The 16,416-nt window shown below is 48.4% G+C and overlaps 3 protein-coding genes across 3 annotated transcripts; 1 reads left to right on the top strand and 2 right to left on the bottom strand.

Annotated features, from left to right (window-relative positions):
• The first annotated feature begins 1,156 nt into the window (after positions 1 to 1,156).
• On the top strand, positions 1,157 to 8,490 carry HMBS (hydroxymethylbilane synthase). The gene is given in 16 exon segments (XM_028516057.2): positions 1,157 to 1,347; positions 3,477 to 3,530; positions 3,878 to 3,950; positions 4,306 to 4,355; positions 4,446 to 4,501; positions 4,881 to 4,958; positions 5,195 to 5,272; positions 5,396 to 5,412; positions 5,415 to 5,470; positions 6,191 to 6,212; positions 6,215 to 6,303; positions 7,098 to 7,136; positions 7,357 to 7,476; positions 7,709 to 7,762; positions 7,908 to 7,994; positions 8,088 to 8,490. Coding segments are annotated over 16 exon segments (1,080 nt in total). The 5' UTR covers positions 1,157 to 1,314; the 3' UTR covers positions 8,262 to 8,490.
• Positions 8,491 to 8,593: 103 nt separating this feature from the next.
• On the bottom strand, positions 8,594 to 10,491 carry LOC114499681 (histone H2AX). The gene has a single exon (XM_028516059.2). The coding sequence runs from the start codon at positions 9,873 to 9,875 to the stop codon at positions 9,444 to 9,446; it is 432 nt and encodes a 143-aa protein (XP_028371860.1). The 5' UTR covers positions 9,876 to 10,491; the 3' UTR covers positions 8,594 to 9,443.
• Positions 10,492 to 10,666: 175 nt separating this feature from the next.
• DPAGT1 (dolichyl-phosphate N-acetylglucosaminephosphotransferase 1) lies at positions 10,667 to 16,100 on the bottom strand. The gene is given in 10 exon segments (XM_028515635.2): positions 10,667 to 11,176; positions 11,255 to 11,410; positions 11,578 to 11,624; positions 11,627 to 11,664; positions 11,992 to 12,180; positions 12,623 to 12,707; positions 14,497 to 14,643; positions 14,888 to 15,101; positions 15,273 to 15,393; positions 15,722 to 16,100. Coding segments are annotated over 10 exon segments (1,224 nt in total). The 5' UTR covers positions 15,883 to 16,100; the 3' UTR covers positions 10,667 to 11,110.
• Between the last annotated feature and the right edge of the window lie 316 nt (positions 16,101 to 16,416).

Genomic DNA, 16,416 nt, shown 5'->3' with positions numbered 1-16,416 from the left:
CGTTGTCTGCTGAAGTTTATGTTGTCAGTGTTTGCATGTAATTTGGGTTTACACTGCCTGTCAGAAATTGCTCCTATGGGGTTAATTGAAGGAAACAACTTGGACATTGTGGTTTAAGGTAGTATTTAGAAGTGGCTAAAATTTTTGATCAGCTGACCTGCGATTGAATCCTAGTTTGACTTAGAAATACTCGTAATTTCTCTGAACCTTAGTTTCCTTCACTGTACATTAGGAATTATAACATCTTTGTTTTATGGCTACTATGAAGGCCTATGACACGAAGGGGTGTTGGTCCCGTTCTTTGTGTAGTGATTAGCACATGGGTGCTCAATACAGGTGCTTACCGTATTTTTGGACCATAAGACATACCTAGGTTTTAGAGGAAAATAGGAAAAAAAAATTTGGAAGCAAACAATGTAAAATACTGAATAACATTTCACCAGTGTAAATGTAAACAACAGTAGCATTAACCACCATTATTCCTTCCAAATTGGGGGCGGGGCTGGGGGGCATCTTATAGTCCAAAAAGGACAGTAGTAACAGTGGGTAATGCACTTTTTCTAACAAATCCTTTCTCCATGTTTGGAACTCCCACTTCACAGTTACTTGTATTCAGGCATCATCTATAATCTCTGAACCTCAGAAATAGAAAAGTTGCTTACTTCAGGGTCATAGCAGAGCTGTTTTGAACAGAGCAAATGAAGTGCCACTTAAGCTACACTAATTAGTTGTGCCACAGCTAAGGAGATAAAACTGTAAAATTCTGGCTAGTCGACTAGCTTTCCAGAGCACTCTTATTTGCAATTGTTGAATCCAGCCTAGGGGACTGTAAATTGCTCAAGGATATTCTACTTCCACTGCTGCATTTTGGGGTTAATACGGTCTCCTCCTTGCGGCTAACTGGCTTAATTGACTATCCATTTGGCTGGTGGTAGGAGGAGACTGCAAGGGGAGCAACTGGGTTAATTTGGGGAGGTATTTTAGCCACTGGCCATGATTACAGCTGGCTCAACATGGCACAGGCCTGAGTCCCAACCAGGAAGACGGGCAGAGAAATTCCCATCCGGCGTCAATCGGGCACAGTAGGGGGCGGGAAATGAAAGGTTGGGTCTGTTGCAACAGTCTAATTCCCGCCCGGAGAGAGTTACCGCCTCTCTGAGGTCAGACACCGGAAGTGACATAGAGCTGGACCCAGAGCCGGCAGGGTGCCGGAGGAGCTCACGCCCTTCGAGGTCCCTGTGTCCACCAGCTGGTACTTCTGGTTTCCCGGAGTCAGGAGCCTTGCGGTAGGCCCCTACTTCCCCGAACACAGCCATGTCCGGTAACGGCAACGCGGCCGCCAGGGCGGTGAGTCCTGAACTGGTGACTCAGAACTTCGGTTTTTTCCGGGCTTGTGGTGCAATGATTGGCCCCGGGGTGCCACCCTCTGTCGTCTATTGGTCATAATTCTTATCTGTCTTTCTCCCCTTCCGAATACCTTTTAAAGGGCCAGTAGTTGAGTTCCCCTTTAGAAGTATTTGTAGAAGAAATCCATGAGCTGTGCGGATGGGGTTAAAAAGGGAAGGATATCTTGAACGGAACCCCCACTCTTGCGGGGATCTGGATGGGATTCCTCCAGGGCTGGCATCCAAGATTCTAGATTTAGTGACCCAGCCCAGGAAAGTTCATCTGCAGAAGACAAGGTGCTATTTCCGGAGATCCTTTCACACGAGACAGAGCTGAGATGGGATTTCGCCATCTTGGGTCAATATTCCACTTAGCATCCAGAGAGGAGAGCATACCTCCAAGTCTCTGAACTTCACACAAACATCTTGGAAGTGCATCGCCTGCCCCTTTTCCATTTTAGCAGTCACCCAGGCCCAGCCTGCTCTCAAAATCTCCAGGTGAAACACCACTGGGTTACTACTGTAAGAGTGGGGAAAACCCTCGGATCTTCCTATTCTTGGCCTGCTCCGCGGGAGCTCTGGCTTGGTGCAGATGCAAACTACAGAGCCGGTGGAGGCCACTGCCAGCCTAAGATAAAGGGATTGAGCAGCTGCTTATCTCTCCCTGTCCAGCCTGCCAGTGAGGAGAGGGATTCTTTGACATTGCAGACATTCTGAGCACTGGACTAGAAGAATCATCTGGATTCCAGCTCCAGTTCTCTGCCCATTACTAGTGGTGTGAGTTTGGACAAGTCACTTCACCCCTCAAAGCCAGCTTGTGCTTCTGTAACACGGTCCCAAAGATACCTGCCCTGTCTACCTGATAGGTGGTTATGAAGATTAAAAGTGATAGCTCTAGCATATATGGGCTAAATAATTTTTTAATGGAACAATTTGACTTGAATATGCTGTGCAGAAGCAACTAAATGAAGGGGTTTTTGAACCCAGCAGTTTCTAGAAGCCATCGGTGGTCTTCCTGAGGCCCAGAATTTTAGTGGCCATATTTAGCTTTCCAAGCCTTGCCTAATTTGCTCAGGGCCCCCCTGGGTTTATTTTTTAGAGGAGTGATAGCAATGGAATAGACTAGAGTACAGGAGAAACCAGCTGTCACCTTCTCTTCAGATGCCTGCCTGCAAAAGAGCTCCATGGGATGAAGATGCCAGAACAGGGGAAGTTGAAAGTTTGTATAGTGGCTACTGTCAGATCTGGAATGAAATAGGACCTCAGACTGAAGAACCCAGTTCTTGCCTAGCACTGCACAACTTTGTCCTGGAAAGAGGCAGAGTTTTTTGAGTTCTTGGCTTGATTTTTGATGTTCCAGTATTTCCTTGTTAGTTAAACCAGAGGCAGCACTCTAGGTGAATGCCTCTTAGTCTTATAGAACATCAAAAGCAGATGATATTTGGGTCCAAACTTCATTTTATAGATGAACTAGTAAGTACTCATGGGATGATGTGCTCCAGGTCATCCAACCAAGAGGCCGAGCAGGACTATATATCAGATCTGTTGTCCCCAGTCCTTTAGGTATCAGTTCTACAAGATTAGGGGATTTATAGTGTGGTAGCTCTTGGACCTAGGTGGCATGAAGCTTCCTTAAGTGCCTGCTCTTTTGTGGATGCTGAACTTGTCCTCAGTGTCTCAGTGTAAGTTCCCCTGTGTGGCCCCAGCCGCCCCTGCCTGCTGCAGGCCCTGCCCTGCTTGTGGCAAGGCTGATAGTCCTTATCTCTTTACCCACCTGGCTATGTACAGCACTCCCACTGCCTTTGCTAGGATGGGCTTAAGAGCTCAGTGTCCTGTTTATTGCAGCAGTAGAAGATCCTACTATCATTTTCCTCTGGTCTCTGCTTCTCTGAGTCTGTGAGGAGGGCAGAAGGTACTGAGGAAAGTAAAGGGACCAGTTTTGGGATATTTCCCTAATCCAAGACTCAGGTTGCCATAGGCCAGGGGCTGAGGTTCTTTTCTTCCAAGCCAGTGATTCTGGTTCTTGGACAAGGTCTTAAAAAACACAGGGAATAGAGGGGATTGTGACCCAAGGAATTTTTTTTTTGGCAGGAGGAAAATAGCCCAAACATGAGAGTGATTCGCGTGGGTACCCGCAAGAGCCAGGTGAGTGCAGGTACTGGGTGGAGAAAGTTTGTTGGAAGAGTCTGTGCTCACAGTATTATAAGTTGGGAGGCCCCCGAGGGTTAGTTCCCAGAAGCTCGGGAATGAAGGAAATGGGGTGGCTGTGTCTTGAATTTTATGCAGAATGGCAGGTTGCATTTGTTGATAGTCTCTAGGCTGGGAAAGTTGTTGGGGTACAGAGGAGTCCCAGACCAGACCCCTCTCCTTCTTAGGTGGGCATTCAAACCCCTCTCTGAATTCCAGTCCCTTCAGGATTGCCCTGACCTGAGTGTCTGAGCTCAGAGCAGTGTCCGGGGAAAGACAGGACTAATCCAAATTTTTGCCTCCAGCTGGCTCGCATACAGACGGACAGTGTGGTGGCAACGCTGAAAGCCTTAAACCCAGGCCTGCAGTTTGAAATCAGTGAGTTTTCCATACAGGAATCAAAGCTAATGGGAAGTTCTTAACCCCTCTGGAGGGGAGATCACAGTGTTTCTGGCTTTGCTTAGGGCCAAAGTCTGGTCCCATTGCCTCCAAGAATTTTGGCTATTCCCAGTTTGGAGGGCCCTTTCCTCTTCTACCTGGGCTAGCCTGGCATTTAACGTATTCTGCTTTGGGTGTTTTTTTTTAGGGTGTCTGCTATTCCTGCTAGATAGTACATTCCCAAAGGGTAGGGACTGGGGCTTATGTGCCTTTGTGTCCACTTTGAATCTTAGCACAGTGCTGGGTTTAGCAGAGGCTCAATAAATTCTGATCAAGTGATTGACTTTCTCCTCAGTTGCTATGTCCACCACAGGTGACAGGATTCTTGATACGGCACTCTCTAAGGTAACATTCCACCCCCCTCCCCCAATCCTTGTCCTTCTCCTTTTTCTTTCCCCCAAGAGATTTATTCTGATGCTCTTTCTTGCATGGCAGATTGGAGAGAAGAGCCTGTTTACCAAGGAGCTGGAACATGCATTAGAGAAGAAAGAGTAAGTTCGACAGGAGAATGTGGGCCCTCCTAGCCTCTTACTAGGACCCGAGTGTACATCAGATCTGTGTATCAGCTAGGCTGCTGGGCTTAAACCCTTGGGTAGGCTAGAGGGGGAGTCATATGTGTTTTTCCTGAGTCAGAAAAAGAGTGTCCTGGTCCTGAGCCATCTGTTTCCCTGGAGTGAAAGATTGATTGGGGGAAAGTAAGAGAGTGGGGAGAAAGGGAGCAGATCTCAGGGTCCTGAGGTCTCAGAGAGGCCTGCTTCTAGAACTGCTTTTAGTTCTGTCACTAAAATAGAGGCAGGGGTAGGTAGATGAGAAGAGGTGGAGGCTTGCTGCCTAGAAACCTTCTCCTTGCCTCCCTATCCCATCTTTTAGAGTGGACCTGGTTGTTCACTCCCTTAAGGACCTGCCCACTATGCTTCCTCCAGGCTTCACCATTGGAGCCATCTGCAAGTAAGTGTTCTCTGAGCCTGGGCCTGGGCTGGGGGGTGGGGGGATAGGCAGAATGTTAACCTTGGCTTTTCCCTTTGGGACTTGGCCCTCTGCCTCTAGGGTTTTGTCTCCCTTGTTCTGAAGAGTATTAAGCATGGCAGAAAAACTCCGAAAATGCCAGTTAGTTGGCTATCAAGAGAAACTGGAAGAGACCTTAACTGAGATTTCTCATTCTACGACCTTTCTTCCACTCCTAGACGAGAGAACCCCCATGATGCTGTTGTTTTTCACCCAAAATTTGTTGGGAAGACGCTAGAAACCTTGCCAGAAAAGAGGTGAGTGAGGCCTGGGTAGGCATCTTGGTGGGAAGTGCATGGAAGATGGAGGGTTGGAAGGAGGAGGAAAGGAAAAGTGTCTGACTAAGGTTAAATCTAATTTTAAATCTTCTTTCTGAGCAGTGTGGTAGGAACCAGCTCCCTCGGAGGGCAGCTCAGCTGCAGAGAAAGTTTCCACATCTGGAGTTCAAGAGTATTGTATCCTTAAGGGAAGGGAGGGGACAGCAGCTAGCAGCTGGGTGGAAGACAAGGTCAGAGTGGTCCTGAGAATCCTGAAAATGAAAGGGGCTTCCAGAGGAAGTAGACAATAGGGGCAGTGGGCTGTCTGTCTTCCCATCCATCATCCACTCATAATCTTTTCATATTTTCTCAGCTTGGCACTGAGGATAATGCTGAGAAAGATCAGCATTGTCGCTACTCATATAGAGTTTATGTTTTGGTTTGGGAGGCAAACAGGCATTGACAATACAGAGTGATACTTTGGGAGTTGGTGAAGAGAAGGATGGAGGTACTTCTATTTTTATTTTATGTTCTATATAGTTTTGATTTTTTTATAACAATGTAGTATGTTTATAAAACTAAAATAGTATGTGCTAAGTGCTCCAATATGTAAAGTGGGGAACCTTCTAACTGGAACATGTACACACAGACTTCGAGGGCAAGGAAGGGTTCTTAGAGATCTTTGAAACCCTGGGCAAGTGTTTTAGCTGTCATTTTCCTCATCTGTAAAATGTAGATAATAAAATCTACCTCATCGAGTTTCTGTGATAATTAAATAGTACTTTAGAATAGTATCTGGCATGTAGTATGAAGCATTACCTCTTTCCATTAAGCTGAAAAGCAAAAAGATGAGAAGTAGTCAACTAGAAAGAGAATGTTCCAGGCAGAGGGAACAGTGCTCCTAGCATCTCTCGACAGCGAGGAAACCTCAACACACGGCTTCAGAGCTGGATGAGCTGCAGGAGTTCAGTGCCATCATCTTGGCTACAGCTGGCCTGCAGCGCATGGGCTGGCAGAACCGTATAGGGCAGGTAGGGGCTGTCCCTTTTCCCCTCCCCAGTTAATCGTTATCCCCTTTCCTGCCTATATATTCTTTTTAAAAAAGATTTATTTCCCTGGCTGACATAGCTCAGTGGATTGAGCTTGGGCTGGGAACCAAAGTGTCCCAGGTTCGATTCCCAGCCAGGGTACATTCCTGGGTTGCAGGCCATAACCCCCAGCAACCGCACATTGATGTCTCTGTCTCTCTCTCTCCCCCCTCCCTTCCCTCTCTAAAAAATAAATAAAATCTTAAAAAAAAAAGATTTGTTTGTAGAGAGGGGGAAGGGAGGGAGAGAGGGAAACATCAATGTGTGAGAGAAATATCAATAGGTTGCCTCTCACAAGTGCCCCAGCCAGGGACTAGGCCTGCAACCCAGGCATGTGCCCTGACCATGAATCAATGGGCAATTTCAAGTGGGGTGACACTTAACCTAGCAACACCAGTCAGGGTCTGCCTATATACCATATTTTGCTGTGTATAATGTGCACCCATGTTTTATGTGCATTATACATGGGATTATTTTATCCTGTGGCATGCGATTGTTATACACATGTATAATGCACATCCTTATTTTTCCCTCAAAATTTTGGACAAAAAAGTGTACATTATACACAGCAAAATACAGTACTTTCTTGAACACCCCATCTCTAACACTGCAAAGCTGGAACAGTCCCAGGCGGGAAGATTGGTGATCAAAGGCCAGAATCCCTCTTTTGCCTTTCCAGGCTTTTTACATGATAGGGAAGCCCCATCTCACTGCTTCTGCCTGTTGTGCCTCCACAGATTCTGCGTCCTGAGGAATGCATGTATGCTGTGGGTCAGGTATGCTTGACCAAGGAAGCCATGTATTAATAAGTCCAAGAAGCAGAACCTTCTGTGCATCTGCTTCCCCTAGCATGAATGTTCCTAGGGAGGGGCAAGTCTTGGGAACCTCCTATACCAAAAGGCCTTGGGGAACAGGTGGAAGTGGGCTGGTTCCCATCCTTAGCTTCATTGGTTGGGAAAAAATTGGGCCTGATGCCTTAGCCTGTTCTTCCATCAGGGGGCCCTGGGCGTGGAAGTCCGAGCCAAGGATCAGGATATCTTGGATCTGGTGGGTATGTTGCACGACCCTGAGACTCTGCTTTGTTGCATCGCTGAACGGGCCTTCCTGAAGCATCTGGTAGGGCCTGAAGCACCTGTGGAGGGGTTGGGAGTTGAAAGGGTAGTGGGAAGATTCTCAAGTTAATGCTCTATATTTAGTGGTAACTCATTCTTGAATGTTGTGTACAAAGAAGACCCAGTCCTGGGCACCTAGCCCGGTTATGTCCTCACAGACCTATGGATCTCCGAGGACTCTGGTCACAGGGTAGTTAAGGGTTTTTGGAGCTCACAGGGAGAACTTCTTACTGCAGGAAGGAGGCTGCAGCGTACCAGTAGCAGTGCATACAGCTATAAAGGATGGACAAGTAAGCAGGGAAGATGGGTGGAAGGGTAGGGAAAGGAGGACTGTGGTAACTTCACCCTGTGCATCCTGAGTTGCCAGCAAGAAAAGCCCAGGTTTTTAAAGTTTCCTCCCAGAATATGCTGAGGTAACTTATTTTTCCCCCCCAGCTGTACCTGACTGGAGGAGTCTGGAGTCTAGATGGCTCAGATAGCATGCAAGAGACCATGCAGGCCACCATCCATATCCCTGCCCAGGTGCCAAGACAAGGGTGAGGGGAAGGGTAAGAAACAAGTCTGCCTCACCTCCCCTTTTGTATTCACCAAATCTTACTTTCTTCCCTGACCCAGTATGAAGATGGCCCTGAAGATGACCCACAGCTGGTGAGCATCACTGCCCAGAATATTCCACGAGTAGCCCAGCTGGCTGCTGAGAACCTGGGCATCAGCCTGGCCAACTTGTTGCTGAACAAAGGAGCCAAGAACATTTTAGACGTTGCACGGCAGCTTAATGATGCCCACTAACTGGTCTATGGGGCACAGGTGCCTGGTTGCTACCGTCCAATGCCTTCACCCCAGCCCTCAGTACCTGTCTGTGCAATGATTACCCCAGGGGTTTTAAACTGCTGGGTCAGACTACCAGGAACTGCCTTGCCTGCTCAGTAAGTTGGGGGCTTCAACTCTTTACAGAGAGTCAAGTCTTAGAATGTAACCAACTCTATTAATAAAAATCCTATAGTTTGTTTTCCCCAGTAGCCAGTCTTGTATCTGATAGTTCCCCCACTACACTTACCCTTAGGAGAACAATCTAAAAGTCATCCTTTAATACTTTGGGGCAAAACAAAAACAACACATTTAAAAAAAAAAATCCTTTAATAAAATTAGTCCATCTGAAACTCCCCAATACTTAAGGTACTACTCTTGAATGGGTTAGATGCTAAATTCCAGTTGAGAAGCCCACGGAGACTGGGTCCAGATGGGGTCACCGGATTGTGCTGGTATACATATAGGTGCTGAGCAGTGCGGCTGGAGTGGGGAGGCCTCGCTGCAGGTCAGTTGCAGGCGTGCGCGCACAAGCCCTGCAGTCCACACGGTCGCTGCCCACCTTCCCCATCCTCACTGGAGGCTCCCACCTCTGGGGAAAGGCGGGCACATTCCGGTATCTGTCTTGGCTGCACCGCCCAGATCTACAATTAAGATGGAGGTGGTAAAGGGAACGCCCGAACAAATTTAAGGATCAAAGTGTCTCCACCCAAAGCCTGGAAGTCAACAGCCATGTCTGAGGTCGCGACCTAAGCACCGAGCTGAAGAAGAATCTGAGGGGGCTCTGCCGGCGACTCACCTTCCCGGTCTGCCGCCGCTCACCTCAGCCTACGTCAGAGCAGCAGGCCTGGCCTTCCAGAAGGTCCGCAGCCCATCAGCCACTCAAAAGGCAGGATGGCTGAGTCACAGCTCCGGAGACGACCAGGGCGAGCGGCGTTCAACGGTTGCTCCTCGGCGGAAAACGAGAGCGGGACCCGCGAACCCGCGCAGGGGGAAGGGTAGCCAGCCGCTGGTGGCAGGTGTGGGGAGTGGGGGGGGGGGCCCGGGGACTGCAGCGGGCCGCCGTGGCTCAGCTCTTTCCATGAGGGCTGTGGTGGCCCTTAAAAGGGCCTTTGTGGTAGCACAGGTTGGCTCGGGCTCCCGCGGGGGCACAGCAGGCGCCGCTCAGTACTCCTGAGAGGCCTGAGTGGCCTTCTTGCCGCCCGCCGGCGCTTTCGGCCCTACGGTGGCACTGGTTTTCTTGGGCAGCAGCACGGCCTGGATGTTGGGCAGGACGCCTCCTTGGGCGATTGTCACGCCGCCCAGTAGCTTGTTGAGTTCCTCGTCGTTGCGGATGGCCAGCTGCAGGTGACGGGGGATGATGCGTGTCTTCTTGTTGTCGCGGGCCGCGTTGCCCGCCAGCTCCAGGATCTCCGCGGTGAGGTACTCGAGCACTGCCGCCAGGTACACAGGCGCACCGGCGCCCACTCTCTCGGCGTAATGGCCCTTCCGCAGCAACCTATGAACACGGCCTACTGGGAATTGAAGGCCTGCGCGCGATGAGCGCGACTTGGCTTTGGCACGGGCCTTGCCTCCCGTCTTGCCGCGACCAGACATAGTGCGTGAGTTAGAGAGCCTTGACTACGTCAACACCCAGCCGCTCGCTGCAGTCTAACTGCTGCCGCGAATGCCCAAGGGCTGTCCTTATAAGCCCCCAGGGCACACCTCCCTAACCTCCTGATTGGCTCTTTTCTCTAAAGATGCCTCTGGTTGGTTGCGGTTAATCCTTAGGTGACGTATTGCAGCTGAGGGAGCGCGACAGCTGATTGGCCAAATTTGAAAACCTTTTGCCCGGGGAAAATGGCGAGGAGCGGCGGCTGGCTAACAGCTAACCATCCCTCATCCAGCCAATCCGTGGGAAGCGCGCGAGATTTAAACGCTACAGCCTGCGCCCAAAACTGGAAGACAAAGAGGGTGGAGTCTGAAGCTTTGGGAAATGTGTGGGGCCTGGGATTTGTAAGGGAAAAGGCTTAGTACTACAACCACCTCTGCCTCCCCTTCTAGGTCTCGTCACTCCCTCTTCCTATCCTGCAGAGTGAAAAGGAAAGAAATGAGAGCCCCTGAAAGTTTCGATCCCATATCAGAGAAAACTCCAATCTTACGGCCCTTCATGCCACTTTAAGTATCGGGATTTCAATATTTATTAAACATCTTTGTCTGGTTTCAGTTGGTTCTGCTCACATCTTGCTAAAAGGGGCCTGGTGTACTGGGGGGCGGGGGGCGGGGGGCGGGGGGCGGGGGGCGGGGGGCGGGGCAGGCCAGAGCAGAGAGATAGGCATCTTCGTGGAGGAAGTGCCTCCACCAAACCCTCCCAATCTACCCTAAAATGGTCATATAGTAAACACACCTACAGGAACAAGAAAAAGACAATACTTTATTGTTATCACTAGGAGCACCTGTCTCCCCAACCCCCACCTGATTTTACTAATTAGAATACTTAATTTATAGTCTAATGTGAAGTCATCTTCGAGCCTGTGTCCCTCTTACCAGCCAGGGTTCTATCCCCAGGCCCAACATATTCCTTGAAAGTCAATGCAGTTTTCCAACCTAGGGGGCTGCAAAGATGGGATGGATAGGGAGAGTGGCAAGCTGAAGAAAACTACAGGCAAAATCCAATCAATAGTCACTGGAAGGCAAGAAAGGGCCAGTATGTCAATAATCACAGGGGAAAGGAAATGCTAAGAAGAATGAGGTGTGGGAGGGGCCTGGGCTGAGAGGCAATCTTGTTCCAGAATGAGGTTGGTTTGAGTCAGGAATCCTGGAAATGTGAAATAAGAGCAATGACCAGGGACTCAGACATCATAGAAGAGTCGGACAAGCTGGTACCGAATGGAGAAGGTGACAGCACTGCCCAGGATCTGCAAGGTAGAATGGACTAGAGTGAGAACCATGGAGAAAGGGAGACAAGAAGGTGTAAATGCCATTCCCATCTGTACCTGTAGCAGCAGCAGGAGCAGTGTGAGGTTTCTCTCATGCATGGGCCCAAAGACTTTAAGTAGCAAGTTGATGAGGGTCATGTTGTTACACTCGGTGAAGGCACCATCCTCATTCTTACTCTGGCGCACTGTCACTAGCTGGAGACTCTCTGCTATCTGGAAGGGCCAGAGGTGGAGAGAACTTCAGCTAATACCTATGCTTTTTGAATGAGGATCTACATAATGCTTCCAAACTCCCCTTGGATATAATGCAGTCTAGGTTCCCCATTCCCTGATGTCAGGATTGTGACCTATAAAGCCTTACCTCCTTTTTCCCCTGTTACCTTTAGAATAAAGGTGCCCAAGAAAGAAAGGCTCTTGGTCTTGAACTGGAATAACTCATCTCCAGTTTGCCTGTGTTGGTATTAAGTCTGCAGGGGGAAGAGAGCTTTATGTAACTGGGCCACTAAAAAGAACTATCCTCAGTGTTGTTATGTAATGGAAGAGCACTGAATGTGGAGTCAAACAACTTGAGATATATTTCTGGCTCTGCTGCTTACTACTGTGATCAGAGCTGCTATGAACAGTAAATGAGATTATGTAAGTAAATGTGCTCTGTAATTTGTAAAATGTTAACCACATGGAAACAGTCAGCCCTTCTTTGGGCCCACTCACTTTGCACAGCAAATGTGTAAGCCTGGCTTTATGTATTACAGTGAAAAAGCTATGATGCCCCTTTCAAGCCCCAAAACAGCTACCTGGGCACACGGTGGCGAGGACAGGGGATGATGTGCAGGAGCTGAGGCAGTGAATAGAGAAAGTTGAACACCTGGGGCATGAAGAAGAGTAGCATGGTCTTGCTGAAGTGTCCCAAGATGCCTACCACGGCAAAGGTCATGCCAGCAAAGTAACAGAAGGTATCTCCCACAAACACCTGTGATGGGTACCTGTGTCGGGGAGAAGATCCAAGCTAGTGGCAACAGGCATTACCAATCTTTTCTGTCTTATCACACATCTTGGGCACAGGGCTAGCCCTAACCCTAGTTCTGACTCTGAGACTCCATGCAGCTCTCCCAGAAACTCACCAGGACCCAAGGCCCTGAATTCATCTATTCCTGGGGCTCCACAGCATTTGTCCCCAACCACAGCTGGGTAGAAAACAATTTAAGGGGGGAGGAGGGTATAAGGGGACTAAATAATAATGGAAATAAAAATATAATAAAGATTAAACTTTTTTAAAAAGCAACTTAAGAATACTATACATTGAAGACCCAGAAAACACTCAACAGGTATGCATAGGCCTAGCCTCTCCAACAGGAAATGGGTCATGATCGGGACCATACTTGCCACATGTTCAAAAACTGTCCCTCTATCCATATGCCTACTTACCAGTTATGATACAGCAATCCCAAGGTGGTGAAAAAAAAGGGTATCATGAAGTAGAGGGAAAAAACATGATCATCTCGACAATCACCTTTGGAAGCAGGGGGAAAAGAAAGAAGGAACAATTGACAGCCACTTCCTCTATATACCCTGTTTCTGTCTCTAAGTTATATCCCAAGCTATTATTGTCCACCCTTCCTAAGTTACATTAAAAAACTCACTACCCAGCCCTGGCTGGCGTAGCTCAGTGGATTGAGCACGGGCTGGGAACCAGTGTCCCAGGTTCAATTCCCAGCCAGGGTACATTCCTGGGTTGCAGGCCATAACCCCCAGCAACCGCACATTGATGTTTCTCTCTCTCTCTCTCTCTCTCTCTCCCTCCCCCTCCCTCTCTCCCTCTCTCTCTCTCTCTCTCTCTCTCTCTCTCTCTCTCTCTCTCTCTCTCTCCCTCCCTCTCTCCCCTCTCTAAAAATAAATAAAATCTTTAAAAAAAAAAAAACTCACTACCCCTTTTATGTCACCCAGGCAATTCTCAACATCCCACTTCTTTCATAATCCTTCCTAAACTAGTTATTTGTCTTAAATTGGTTTAAACCTTTCAGACCTCACTTGGAATGAATATGAGCTTACTTCTGAACTGTGTAACCTTATCAAGACACATTTAACCTCTCTAAAGCCTCCTTTTCCTCATTTGTAAAATATAGTTAATAACACCTGCCACATAGAGCTATTACAAAGTTTAAATGAGATGCTTTAAAAGTGCTTAGCTTTAACACTTATTGATGTCTATTAGCTAAAGACCCACAAAACACACCTGTCATCAAAGCTGGATTTACTGACTTGTGACACGGGAGACTTTTGGAAACCACATATCATCGGAACTGTGGGATTCCTTGGTAAGGGTGAACTAGGAGGATTTGTTATAGAATTTGTTTTAGTAGTTCTGAGGAGTCCTGACTCATATGGCTCAACGGATTGTGCCTTGTCCTGCAAACCAAAAGGTCGCTCATTTGGTTCTCATTTGGCACAAGCCTGGTTTGCAAACCAGGTCCCGGGTTGGGGGCTTGAGAGAGGCAACTGATCGTTGTTTCTCTCAAACATTGAAATAGACCCCTGCCCTCTCTCTAAAAATAAATAAACAAATAAAATATATTTTTTTAAAAAAAGCAATTCTAAGCCCTGGCTGGTGTAGCTCAGAGGATTGAGCGCAGGCTGCGAACCAAAGTGTCCCAGGTTTGATTCCCAGTCAGGGTACATGGTTGGGTTGCAGGCCATGACCCCCAGCAACCGCACATTAATGTTTCTCTCTCTCTCTCTTCTCCCTTCCTTCCCTCTCTAAAAAAATAAATAAAATAAAATCTTTAAAAAAAGCAATTCTGAGGATAAAAGGAGGCAGTTCTGCCCTCATATGGGTGCTGTCAACAGGAGTGATTCTATGAGCGTCTTAATTTTCATCTAAGTAGGAGGAACTGAGTTAGAAGAAGCAATCACTCATGTTAGCTAGAAGAGGGGGATCTTGGTCATTTTGTGGAATTCAGAGTGTTCTTGTGGTTTTTGTTTATGCTCAGACCTAATTACAGAAGGGTCTGGTTTATGTCCTTATCATGGTGACAGAGTGATTTGGAGGTTCTGTGAAATTATTTATGTTCAATAAGAAAAGACCATGGGCTACCTATTAGAGTTGATCTAACTATAAAGGACAGGGCTGCTCTTTTTCTTACATTTAATAAATGCTAGTTGTTATTTGCAAAGTAAATCCCTTTCCTTATTGTCTATAATTATTAACATATTGCTTTTTTTCCAAATTCTCTGAAACTAGATATCAGGCAACTCCCTTAACACTTAGAGACTTCTCTCTTCCTACCCCCAATCCCACTTACCTTCCAGCTCCACCAGGTTGAAGATGATGATGGAAGCAGAAATGACTAGTGACTGGCCAGCCTCTAGGCCATTAATTCCTGCTAGGATATTGATGGCATTGGTACAAAACACTGCCAACAGCCCCATGTAGACATAGTACAGGATCCCTGGGGGTGAAGATAGTAAGAAAAGAAGTAGTACCATGTATAGAGTGAGGATTTAAGGATATTCTTCTGGAAAAAAAAGTGGTGGGGACAAAGGATAGGATGAAGGGCCAACAGAAAGGATCTGAGAAAACACAGACAAATCAGGGACACTTGGAGAATGTGGAGCACCAGGAAGGAAGGATCTTACGGGATAAGGGTGACCTGAAGTAGGGGACATAGGGGCAGTAGTAGCGGGGCTACTCACCCAAGTCCAAATGCAAGCCTAGAATCGGTCGAAAGGGCTTGGGTACCACAATGGTCGTGTTGCCAAAGTTGGTGAAATAGACCATGAGGAGAGGTAGTGAGGCAGCTGTGGGCAGCAGCAGCTTATGGCGCCATTGCAGATTCAGGACATCATCCGCGAAGCCCAGGAAAATCATGCAGCAGATGGCAAGGAGTGCACCTATCAGGGCCACAAACTGGGGGAGGCTCGGGCAAGTCACAGCTCAACCCGATTCCCACTTCACCATTGCTTTCAAGAATTCCTCTTTTTGTTCGTTCCTCAGCCCCTTCCTCCCAAACCCAAATAACCCCAACTCTCAAGTAGCTCCCAGCCCCAACCAGACAACCGCTCCCACTAATCCACTTACTTCATGGTGGGGGAAGGCTTTACATTGCTCTTCCACAAAGCAGTTCAGGAAAGGGAAAGGGATGAAGCAGAAGAGAATGATAAGGAAAACAGCACCGCTGATCACTCCCTGGGACTCGGGGCTGTGTCCCAGCAGCAAGGAGGTGTGGAGGAGGAAGAGGAAAGGGGGCGTGGTCACTCACTCCTGCATGCTTCACAGTAACCTAATTGGGGATGGGGAGCACGCACCCCTGCTGGAGTCCCTGGTACACCCCGGAGCTCGCCCTTTCCCCTCACTAACCATCCCTTTGCAGTTCTGTCCTTCACCTCCCGATGGGGGTGGGGGTGGGAGTGTCTGTTGGGTTAGCGCTGCATCTCCGCACGCGGTCAAACACCCTAGTCCCGCACCTGCCTTGCCCACCCCGGCCACAACCCTTGTCCTCTGCCCGGGACCCGTGTGCCGGCGCTCACATCTGCTTCTGGCCGGATTTGTTGAGGTCTTGGCCACAGAGGCGGGCGGCGATGAAGTGGCCACGGAAGGCTGGGATGAGGGTGACTGTGGCCACGAACCCTAGCAGCGAGCCGATCAAATTCACCAGCAACGGCGTTGGCAACTCCGGGAAGGCCCTCATAGTGACGGACCAGGGGGGTCCACTCTGCTGCCTCCTCAGCTAACGTTCAAGCATGGAAGAAGTCCTGAGCCCCCAGCAGTGAGGAGAGGACGCTCTCCACAGGCTGGTGTTCCCACACCTGCCCGAGCAAAACCCAACATTCTGAATAGTCTCCCTCGCACTCCCGCAGGCCTCTATATAGCAACTTAAGCTCCGCCCCATTGTTTTTACAAGCCCACTGTTTCCGCCCGGATCTTGTTCACAGAGCAACTATCCTTGCTGAAGGCGGAGGTGGCCATTTTTAATAATGGCAGTAGAGTTGGGATAGAATTATCTCAAACTACGTTTTTTACTCGAGAACTGAGTCATCACGTGGATACTGGAAAAGCAATTAAAGGCAAAGCAGATACTTTCCTATCACATTAAGGATGTACAAACTAAAGCGGAAAAACTCTTGCCCGGTTCCAAGATGAACGACTCTTGACCACGTGTCTGACTCCACTTACTCTAAGTTCCACGTCAGTTTTAGTTCCTTCGGTCTCCGCAGGTCAAGTT

The sequence above is a fragment of the Phyllostomus discolor genome, chromosome 6 (genome assembly GCF_004126475.2).
Source record: "Phyllostomus discolor isolate MPI-MPIP mPhyDis1 chromosome 6, mPhyDis1.pri.v3, whole genome shotgun sequence".
NCBI classification, from domain to species: domain Eukaryota; kingdom Metazoa; phylum Chordata; class Mammalia; order Chiroptera; family Phyllostomidae; genus Phyllostomus; species Phyllostomus discolor.
This window is presented reverse-complemented; position numbering and strand designations above follow the sequence as displayed.